General features: G+C 41.0%; 1 protein-coding gene across 1 annotated transcript in view; it reads left to right on the plus strand.

The window, feature by feature from the left end:
• tsr1 (TSR1 ribosome maturation factor) overlaps nucleotides 1–11502 on the plus strand; it is a 34080-nt gene extending 22578 nt beyond the window's left edge. Inside the window, exons 11-15 of the mRNA XM_061973230.2 lie at nucleotides 1–56; nucleotides 3501–3617; nucleotides 9399–9539; nucleotides 10964–11038; nucleotides 11114–11502. The exon at nucleotides 1–56 is cut by the window's left edge and continues 77 nt beyond it. Coding sequence (XP_061829214.1) covers nucleotides 1–56; nucleotides 3501–3617; nucleotides 9399–9539; nucleotides 10964–11038; nucleotides 11114–11292 — 568 coding nt within the window. The 3' untranslated portion in view covers nucleotides 11293–11502. The remainder of the gene's footprint in view (nucleotides 57–3500; nucleotides 3618–9398; nucleotides 9540–10963; nucleotides 11039–11113) is intronic.
• The last annotated feature ends 308 nt before the right edge of the window (nucleotides 11503–11810 follow it).

Raw genomic sequence — 11810 nt, forward strand, 5'->3', positions numbered from 1 at the left:
CCACTGTGGTTTTCGGAGGTTTCGGGCTTCTCCCATCTTCTCTCAGCACACCTCAGGTAAGGTCTTATTCAGCCTGGATTTACACAGAAGAAAATCTGGTTCAGCGCCTGTATTTGACAATTTACATCTACAGTGCGTCCAGAAAGTATTCACAGCGCTTCACTTTTACCACATTTTATGTTACAGCCTCAGAATGGAATATTTTTTTGGTCAAAATTCTACACACAATACCCCCATCATGACAATGTGAAAACGTTTTTTTAGAATGTTTGCTAATTTAATAATTAAATTTAAGAAATCACAAGTACATAAGTATTCACAGCCTTTGCTCAATACTTTTTTAAACATTTTTTATTAAATCAACATAAAAAAACACAAGATACACTTACAATTAGTGCACCAACCCCCCAATAAACCTCCCTTCCCCTTTCACACTACCGTATTTTCCGCACTATAAGGCGCACCTAAAAACCACAAATTTTCTCAAAAGCTGACAGTGCGCCTTATAACCCGGTGCGCTTTATATATGGATTAATATTACGATTCATTTTCATAAAGTTTCGATCTCGCAACTACGGTAAACAGCCGCCATCTTTTTTCCCGGTAGAACAGGAAGCGCTTCTTCTTCTACGCAAGCAACCGCCAAGGTAAGCACCCGCCCCCATAGAACAGGAAGCGCTTCTTCTTCTACTGTAAGCAACCACCCGCCCGCATTGAAAGAAGAAAAAGCGCGCGGATATTACCGTACGTTTCATTTCCTTTGTGTGTTTACATCTGTAAAGACCACAAAATGGCTCCTACTAAGCGACCGGGATCCGGTTCATGAAAAGACGCAATCTCTCCATCCGCACACGGATTACTATTTCACAGCAACTGATATTCCTGTGAACCGCACTGTGGATACAACGGGAGCACGTACGGTGAATATTCGCACCACAGGGAATGAGAAGTCATCCTTCACTGTGGTTCTAGCTTGCCATGCTAATGGCCAGAAACTTCCACCCATGGTGATATTCAAAAGGAAGACCTTGCCAAAAGAGACCTTTCCAGCCGGCGTCATCATAAAAGCTAACTCGAAGGGATGGATGAAGAAAAGATGAGCGAGTGGTTAAGGTAAGTTTAAGTTTACGCGAAGAGGCCGGGTGGCTTTTTTTACGCAGCTCCGTCCATGTTGATATACGACTCCATGCGCGCCCACATCACGCTGGTTTTAATATATTATTAAAGTTTGACTGACCTATCTGACTGTTTTTTTGACATTCCTTTAGCGCAGTTAGATGCGGCTTACAACACGGGGCGGCTTATAGGTGGACAAAGTTTTGAAATATGCCGTTCATTGAAGGCGCGGCTTATAACCCAGGGCGCCTTATGGTGCGGAAAATACGGTAATTCACACAAAAGGGTTGTTTCTTTCTGTTATTAATATTGTGGTTCCTACATTATATATCAATATATATCAATACTAGGGATGTCCCGATCCAGGTTTTTGCACTTCCGATCCGATACCGATATTGTTTTTGCATTTCCGATCCGATACCGATACTGACCGATACCGATACTGACCGATACTGGCCTATCCGAGCATGTATTAAAGTTTAAAGTTATTTAGCCTACTTAGTTGTCAGAATCATGTTGAAAAGGGTTTTAGTACTCTTGATAACAACTAGCCAGCTGAATTAGGGGAGTTTGAATAATACACAATGGTTGGTAACAAGAAACTGACCTGTTTATTCAAGGATAAACACAAAATAGACAAAATTATACATGACAAACAGAAATGGCATCATTGAAACTAGGGCTGGGCGATATGGCCTTTTTTTAATATTGCGATATTTTAAGGCCATATTGCGATACACAATATATATCTCGATATTTTGCCTTAGCCTTGAATGAACACTTGATGCATATAATCACAGCAGTATGATGATTCTATGTGTTTTGATTGATTGATTGAGACTTTTATTAGTAGGTTGCACAGTGAAGTACATATTCCGTACAATTGACCACTAAATGGTAACACCCCAATAAGTTTTTCAACTTGTTTAAGTCGGGGTCCACTTAAATTGATTCATGATATAGATATAAAAATGTGCCTTGGCTCAAAAATTGTTGAAAAACACTGGTTTAGACAGGATGCCCCTGAGCTCACTTTTGAACTTAATGGCAGAGGCTGTGAATACTTATGTACATGTGGTTTCTCAGTTTTTTATTTTTAATAAATTCTCTAAAAGGTTTACATCAGGGGTGCTCACACTTTTTCTGCAGGCGAGCTACTTTTCAATTGATCAAGTCGTGGGGATCTACCTCATTCATATATATCATTTATATTTACTTATTTATGAAATATATGTTTTTGTTAACAAGTTAAAGGTGTTTAATGATAATGCAAGCATGTTTAACACATATAGTTAATATTGCTAAAAAATTAAAGGTGTTTAATGATAATACAAGAATGTTTAATACATATAGTTAATATTGTTAACAAGTTAAAGGTGTTTAAAGATAATACAAGCATGTTTAACACATATAGTTAATATTGTTAATAAGTTAAAGGTGTTTAAAGATAATACAAGCATGTTTAACACATATAGTTAATATTGTTAATAAGTTAAAGGTGTTTAAAGATAATACAAGCATGTTTAACACATATAGTTAATATTGTTAATAAGTTAAAGGTGTTTAAAGATAATACAAGCATGTTTAACACATATAGTTAATATTGTTAATAAGTTAAAGGTGTTTAAAGATAATACAAGCATGTTTAACACATATAGATTCCTTTCTTTCATGAAGACAAGAATATAAGTTGGTGTATTACCTGATTCTGATGACTTGCATTGATTATGCAGTGGTGCTGATAAGGTCCGCATTTTCGAATGGAGGAGAAAAAAAAGTCCTCCTTTCTGTCCAATACCACATGAAAGTGGTTGGTTTTTGGCATCTTATTTGTCCAGCTTCCGTACTCCTTTGTATACACTTTACAAGAAATACATTGTCGGCAAACTCCGTAGCTTGCTAGCTTGTGCACGCCAGCTTTCTGAGACTCCTGTTTTGTTAGCGCAACTGTGCAACTGTGCAGTCGGTCTTTGGAGTTTTGACGACAGGTACGGCGCCAGAGTCTGTTGAAATAAAGTGTTTCTCGCCTTCCAGTCGGTAATTTTAATGAGCTGGCAGCAGCCAGCGTCATCTCAGAAGACCCTCGGGTGCCGTGAATGTCAATCAAGTGACGAAAGTGACGTCATAGTGAAGATTTATGATCGCTCATTTTTAGGACTATTTTTTTAATGCCTGGCTGGTGATCGACTGACACACCCTCCGAGATCGACCGGTAGCTCGCGATCGACGTAATGAGCACCCCTGGTTTACATGTTATCTTTATGGGGTATTGTGTGTAGAATATTGAGGACAAAAATGAATTCATTACATTTCGGTAACTATTTGCTGTTTGATATTTTGGAAAGACGTGCATGTGTAAATGTTAAAAATGTTCTCCTCTCCAGCCGACAAGCACAAGATGGAGCGCTTCCTCCGGCCAGATGCCCCCACGGTCGTGTCTGTGTACGCGCCTATCACCTTCCCCCCCACGGGAGTCCTGCTCTTTAAGCAGAGGAACGATGGTGAGACCAGCAGTCATCTCTTTGTTTGGAATGTGGCAGTTTAGTAATCCCGTCTAAGTCACAGTGTCGTCTTTAATAATCGAGAAAGGAGCATTAGGACCAGAGAAAAGGAAAAGCTTTAGTGTTTCATTGGAAATATAGAAGATTACACACGGCGCTCAAAAATCTGTCAAAATGTAGAAGTACGACCTAGGTAAGTTACGAAGCCGCGGAGAATTACAGACGTACTGTGCTTCATCATTCGCTGCGTGTGGAAGGATCCACCAATGGCACCTATTAGGAGACATATTGCCGTATTTTTCGGACTATAAGTCGCAGTTTTTTTCATAGTTTGGCCGAAGGTGCGACTTATACTCAGGAGCGACTTATACTCCGAAAAATACGGTACCTGAGATTTTGTTTCGACCTATTATGCAAAACCAACTGTTCTTCCCTATTGGTACCTGCTGATGTGAATTTGGGATCTGCATACGAAAATGTGTGAGTATCGATCTGATACCAAGTAGTTACGGGATCATAATTTAAGTCCTCATGTGTCCAGGGGCATATTTCCTGAGTTTATAAACATAATTTTATTTTAAATGAAACGAAAAAAGATTTTGTGATGCTAAAAAAAAATTGATATACCGTATTTTCCGCACCATAAGCCGCCCCGTGTTATAAGCCGCATCTAACTGCGCTAAAGGAATGTCAAAAAAACAGTCAGATAGGTCAGTCAAACTTTAATAATATATTAAAAACCAGCGTTCTAACAACTCTGTTCACTCCCAAAATGTACGTAATGTGCAAATGTGCAATCACAAACATAGTAAATAGCAATAACTTAATGTTGCTCGAACGTTAATGTCACAACACACAAAATAAACATAACGCTCACTTTCTGAAGTTATTCTTCATTCATAAATCCCTCGAATTCTTCTCCTTCGGTGTCCGAATTAAAAAGTTGGGCGAATACGGGATCCAAAATGGCCGGCTAATGTTATATTCTCTTGCTGCTGCTCTATTTCCGTGTTCTTCGGCATGACTTATTGCTTTAAGTTTAAATTCTGCGTTATACGCGTGTCGCTTAGTAGGAGCCATTTTGTGGTCTTTACAGATGTAAACACACAAAGGAAATGAAATGTAATACCCGCGCGCTTCTTCTTCTATGGGGGCGGGTGGTTGCTTACAGTAGAAGAAGAAGCGCTTCCTCTTCTACGGGGGCGGGTGCTTACCTTGGCAGTTGCTTACCATAGAAGAAGAAGCGCTTCCTCTTCTACGGGGAAAAAAGATGGCGGCTGTTTACCGTAGTTGCGAGACCGAAACTTTATGAAAATAAATATTTATATTAATCCACATATAAGACGCACCGGGTTATAAGCCGCACTGTCAGCTTTTGAGAAAATTTGTGGTTTTTAGGCGCGGCTTATAGTGCGGAAAATACGGTAGTATCGACTAGATACGCTCCTGTACTTGGTATCATTACAGTGGATGTCAGGTGTAGATCCACCCATGGCGTTTGTTTACATTGTGACGGTGGTGAGCTATTGTATCCTCCTACGGTGTGTAGTGAAGCATGTTTAGCTTATCCTAGTCCTGCAGTGATAATGATACTTGTAAGGAACTTACTTTATTTGTCGCCATGGAGACAAGGATTAGTGATTTAGAAGTAGCTAAAACACTGCCAACTGCGGCTGGATTTTAGCAGCTAGCTAGCCATGTCTTAAAGCAGTTCTTCCTGAGGGTGTCTCAGTGTTATAACTTCACCTTTATCTTTACTTTTTACACCAAAATGCGTCCATTCTCTCTTTTCTGTCTACACACTGTCTGATTGTACCGTATTTTCCGCACCATAAGGCGCCCTGGGTTATAAGCCGCGCCTTCAATGAACGGCATATTTCAAAACTTTGTCCACCTATAAGCCGCCCCGTGTTATAAGCCGCATCTAACTGCGCTAAAGGAATGTCAAAAAAACAGACAGATAGGTCAGTCAAACTTTAATAATATATTAAAAACCAGCGTGATGTGGGCGCGCATGGAGTCGTATATCAACATGGACGGAGCTGCGTGAAAAAAGCCACCCGGCCTCTTCGCGTAAACTTAAACTTACCTTAACCACTCGCTCATCTTTTCTTCATCCATCCCTTCGAGTTAGCTTTTATGATGACGCCGGCTGGAAAGGTCTCTTTTGGCAAGGTCTTCCTTTTGAATATCACCATGGGTGGAAGTTTCTGGCCATTAGCATGGCAAGCTAGAACCACAGTGAAGGATGACTTCTCATTCCCTGTGGTGCGAATATTCACCGTACGTGCTCCCGTTGTATCCACAGTGCGGTTCACAGGAATATCAAAAGTCAGTGGAACCTCGTCCATGTTGATAATGTTCTCTGGCCGGATCTTTTTTTCAGCTATCTTGTTTTTACAATATGCACGGAAAGTAGCCAGCTTTTCTTGAAAGTCTTTAGGCAGTTGCTGTGAAATAGTAGTCCGTGTGCGGATGGAGAGATTGCGTCTTTTCATGAACCGGATCCCTGTCGCTTAGTAGGAGCCATTTTGTGGTCTTTACAGATGTAAACACACAAAGGAAATGAAACGTAATATCCGCGCGCTTCTTCTTCTACGGGGGCGGGTGGTTGCTTACCGTAGAAGAAGAAGCGCTTCCTCTTCTACGGGGGCGGGTGCTTACCTTGGCAGTTGCTTACCATAGAAGAAGAAGCGCTTCCTCTTCTACGGGGAAAAAAGATGGCGGCTGTTTACCGTAGTTGCGAGACCGAAACTTTATGAAAATAAATATTTATATTAATCCATATATAAGGCGCACCGGGTTATAAGCCGCACTGTCAGCTTTTTGTGAAAATTTGTGGTTTTTAGGTGCGGCTTATAGTGCGGAAAATACGGTAAGTACTCTGTGTGTGTGTGTGCTGCCGAACATGCTTCTCTGCTCGTAAAACCAGCAATGTCACCACGTGACGACACGCCTGATTTAGTACTGAATGATTTATAGTATCACGGTACTATACTAGTACCGGTATACCATACGACCCTAGTTCTAACTTGAATCTGTCGGTAGACTTTCTATGGAAGCACTAAAAACCACTGGTACAACAAAGATGGAGGCACGTAAATACGATACGCCCCCAAAACGGCGCATCATGAAGCGACTGTCAGAAAGAGGCTTGAAGATGACGTGTAAAACATCATCTATGCAACATTTTGACCAAAGAACCACCGATGCAGCCTAATCGCTCACTTGTTGAATCGAATACTCGGTCACATCGGTTTATCGTTCACAACCCTAGTAGGTTGTGAGTTCAAACCCCAGCCGAGTTATACCAAAGACCAGAGGTGGGTAGTAACGCGCTACATTTACTCCGTTACATCTACTTGAGTAACTTTTGGGATAAATTGTACTTCTAAGAGTAGTTTTAATGCAACATACTTTTACTTTTACTTAAGTATATTTATAGAGAAGGAACGCTACTTTTACTCCGCTACTTTTATCTACATTCAGCTCGCTACTCGCTACTAATTTTTATCCATCTGTTAATGCACGCTTTGTTTGTTTTGGTCTGTCAGACAGACCTTCATAGTGCCTGCCTTACTGGTGACGTTTCACTTCGTTCCACCAATCAGATGCAGTCACTGGTGACGTTGGACCAATCAAACAGAGCCAGGCGGTCACATGACCTGATTTAAACAAGTTGAAAAACTTATTGGGGTGTTACCATTTAGTGGTCAATTGTACGGAATATGTACTGTACTGTGCAATCTAATAATAAAAGTTCCAATCAATCAATCAAAAGTGTGAAGGAAAAAAGATACTTTTTTATTTGAACCGTACATCCCGTCAAAAGCCTAAAGACTGACTGCACAGTTCCTGTCTTCACAATAAAAGTGCCGCTCCATCGCGCTTGCGCTTTCAAAACAAGAGTCTCCGAAAGCCAGCGCAAACAAGCTAGCAAGCTAAGGAGTTTGACGCCAATGTATTTCTTGTAAAGTGTATAAAAACGAATATGGAAGCTGGACAAATAAGATGCCAAAAACCCACCACTTTCATGTGGTATTAGACAGAAAGGAGGAACTTTTCTTCTCCTCCATTTGAAAACGTGGACGTTATCATCACGACTGTCTGATTACAATCAATGCAAGTCATCAGAATCAGGTAATACACCAACTTATATTCTAGTCTTCATGAAAGAAAGGAATCTATATGTGTTAAACATGCATGTATATTCATTAAAACACCTTTAACATGTAAACAAAAACAGCAAAATAAATACATATAAATTATATACTGTATATATCAATGTATATGTATGTATGTATATATATATATATATATGTGTGTGTGTGTGTGTGTGTGTGTGTGTGTGTGTTTGTATGTTGCTCATCAGTTACTCAGTACTTGAGTAGTTTTTTCACAACATACTTTTTACTTTTACTCAAGTAAATATTTGGGTGACTACTCCTTACTTTTACTTGAGTAATAAATCTCTAAAGTAACAGTACTCTTACTTGAGTACAATTTCTGGCAACTCTACCCACCTCTGCCAAAGACTATAAAAATGGGAGCCATCACCTCCCTGCTTGACATTCAGCATCAAGGGTTGGAATTGGGGGTTAAATCACCAAAAATGATTCCCGGTTGCGGCACCGCTGCTGCCCACTGCTCCCCTCACCTCCCAGGGGGTGAACAAGGGTGATGGGTCAAATGCAGAGAATAATTTCACCACATCTAGTGTGTGTGTGATAATCATTGGTACTTTAAATTTAACTTAATACCGTATTTTCCGCACCATAAGGCGCCCTGGGTTAAAAGCCGCGCCTTCAATGAACGGCATATTTCAAAACTTTGTCCACCTATAAGCCGCCCGGTGTTGTAAGCCGCATCTAACTGCGCTAAAGGAATGTCAAAAAAACAGTCAGATAGGTCAGTCAAACTTTAATAATATATTAAAAACCAGCGTTCTAACAACTCTGTTCACTCCCAAAATGTACGCAAATGTGCAATCACAAACATACGTATATCAACATGGACGGAGCTGCGTGAAAAAAGCCACCCGGCCTCTTCGCGTAAACTTAAACTTACCTTAACCACTCGCTCATCTTTTCTTCATCCATCCCTTCGAGTTAGCTTTTATGATGACGCCGGCTGGAAAGGTCTCTTTTGGCAAGGTCTTCCTTTTGAATATCACCATGGGTGGAAGTTTCTGGCCATTAGCATGGCAAGCTAGAACCACAGTGAAGGATGACTTCTCATTCCCTGTGGTGCGAATATTCACCGGACGTGCTCCCGTTGTATCCACGGTGCGGTTCACAGGAATATCAGTTGCTGTGAAATAGTAATCCGTATGCGGATGGAGAGATTGCGTCTTTTCATGAACCGGATCCCTGACGCTTAGTAGGAGCCATTTTGTGGTCTTTACAGATGTAAACACACAAAGGAAATGAAACGTACGGTATATCCGCGCGCTTTTTCTTCTTCTACGCGGGCAGGTGGTTGCTTACAGTAGAAGAAGAAGCGCTTCCTGTTCTATGGGGGCGGGTGCTTACCTTGGCGGTTGCTTGCGTAGAAGAAGAAGCGCTTCCTGTTCTACCGGGAAAAAAGATGGCGGCTGTTTACCGAAGTTGCGAGATCGAAACTTTATGAAAATTAATCGTAATATTAATCCATATATAAAGCGCACCGGGTTAAAAGCCGCACTGTCAGCTTTTGAGTAAATTTGTGGTTTTTAGGTGCGGCTAATAGTGCGGAAAATACGGTAGTCCTTTTTGAAAGCCATGTGTGTTTGTGTGCCTGCAGGCGTCCAGGACTTGGTGGCGACGGGCAGTCTTCTCAGTTGTGACCCTCGGCGTATTACTCTTAAAAGGATTGTGCTGAGCGGACACCCGTTCAAAATTAACCGGCGCTCGGCTGTCGTCCGTTACATGTTTTTTAACAGGGGTGAGCTTTTTTTTTTTTTTATATACAAGTAAAAGCCAGTAAATTAGAATATTTTGAAAAACTTGATTTATTTCAGTAATTGCATTCAAAAGGTGTAACTTGTACATTATATTTATTCATTGCACACAGACTGATGCATTCAAATGTTTATTTCATTTAATTTTGATGATTTGAAGTGGCAACAAATGAAAATCCAAAATTCCGTGTGTCACAAAATTAGAATATTACTTAAGGCTAATACAAAAAAGGGATTTTTAGAAATGTTGGCCAACTGAAAAGTATGAAAATGAAAAATATGAGCATGTACAATACTCAATACTTGGTTGGAGCTCCTTTTGCCTCAATTACTGCGTTAATGCGGCGTGGCATGGAGTCGATGAGTTTCTGGCACTGCTCAGGTGTTATGAGAGCCCAGGTTGCTCTGATAGTGGCCTTCAACTCTTCTGCGTTTTTGGGTCTGGCATTCTGCATCTTCCTTTTCACAATACCCCACAGATTTTCTATGGGGCTAAGGTCAGGGGAGTTGGCGGGCCAATTTAGAACAGAAATACCATGGTCCGTAAACCAGGCACGGGTAGATTTTGCGCTGTGTGCAGGCGCCAAGTCCTGTTGGAACTTGAAATCTCCATCTCCATAGAGCAGGTCAGCAGCAGGAAGCATGAAGTGCTCTAAAACTTGCTGGTAGATGGCTGCGTTGACCCTGGATCTCAGGAAACAGAGTGGACCGACACCAGCAGATGACATGGCACCCCAAACCATCACTGATGGTGGAAACTTTACACTAGACTTCAGGCAACGTGGATCCTGTGCCTCTCCTGTCTTCCTCCAGACTCTGGGACCTCGATTTCCAAAGGAAATGCAAAATTTGCTTTCGTCAGAAAACATGACTTTGGACCACTCAGCAGCAGTCCAGCTGGTGTCGGTCCACTCTGTTTCCTGAGATCCAGGGTCAACGCAGCCGTCTACCAGCAAGTTTTAGAGCACTTCATGCTTCCTGCTGCAGTGCCAGAAACTCATCGACTCCATGCCACGCCGCATTAACGCAGTAATTGAGGCAAAAGGAGCTCCAACCAAGTATTGAGTATTGTACATGCTCATATTTTTCATTTTCATACTTTTCAGTTGGCCAACATTTCTAAAAATCCCTTTTTTGTATTAGCCTTAAGTAATATTCTAATTTTGGATTTTCATTTGTTGCCACTTCAAATCATCAAAATTAAATGAAATAAACATTTGAATGCATCAGTCTGTGTGCAATGAATAAATATAATGTACAAGTTACACCTTTTGAATGCAATTACTGAAATAAATCAAGTTTTTCAAAATATTCTAATTTACTGGCTTTTACCTGTATATAAAGCTATTAATCATGTGTGGCCTTCCAGCTTCAACTGTCATGAATGCATTCCTCCTGTTTGGTACAGATGACATCATGTGGTTTAAGCCTGTAGAGCTGCGGACTAAGTGGGGTCGGAGAGGTCACATCAAGGAAGCTCTCGGTGAGGAAAAGTTTAGCGTCCAAGAAGAAGAAATTGACAATAGAGATATATTCATTCTGTGTTATTTTGTCCTAGGAACTCACGGGCACATGAAGTGTGTTTTTGACAGTCAGCTGCGCTCCCAAGACACAGTTCTGATGAACTTGTACAAGAGAGTTTATCCTCGCTGGTCCTATGACCCCTACGTGCCCTTGTCCCTGCCCTGGTTTAAAAGAGAGACTGTGATAGATGAGCGGGACTTGGACATGGAGTAATAGTGGAGGTAAAACATTGATGACGACTCTAAACATTGTTGCAGGTGTTAGAAATGACAACATCTTGCCTGCTATTGCAGTGTTGGCCACTAAAGGGCAGCATTGTGTAAATGTCACATGTGGATAGTCAAACTGGAGTCCTCAATGACATTGTTCAAGTAGTGTCAAAATTAAACATAATGATCCAAATATAAATATTTTATGAAAACATGTAAACCCTGTGTTGCAGTCACGTTTGTACAATGTGCAATCTAGAGGTGAAATGGCAAATATTGACTGACACAAGGTTTTGTTCAATAGCTTAACACATTTTCCAAACGTATGACTGCCTATGGCAGGGGTGCTCATTACGTCGATCGCGAGCTACCGGTCGATCTCGGAGGGTGTGTCAGTCGATCGCCAGCCAGGCATTAAAAAAATAGTCCTAAAAATGAGCGATCATAAATCTTCACTATGACGTCACTTTCGTCACTTGATTGACATTCACGGCACCCGAGGGTCTTCTGAGATGACGCTGG

Source organism: Nerophis lumbriciformis, linkage group LG17 (assembly GCF_033978685.3).
Source record: "Nerophis lumbriciformis linkage group LG17, RoL_Nlum_v2.1, whole genome shotgun sequence".
NCBI lineage: Eukaryota > Metazoa > Chordata > Actinopteri > Syngnathiformes > Syngnathidae > Nerophis > Nerophis lumbriciformis.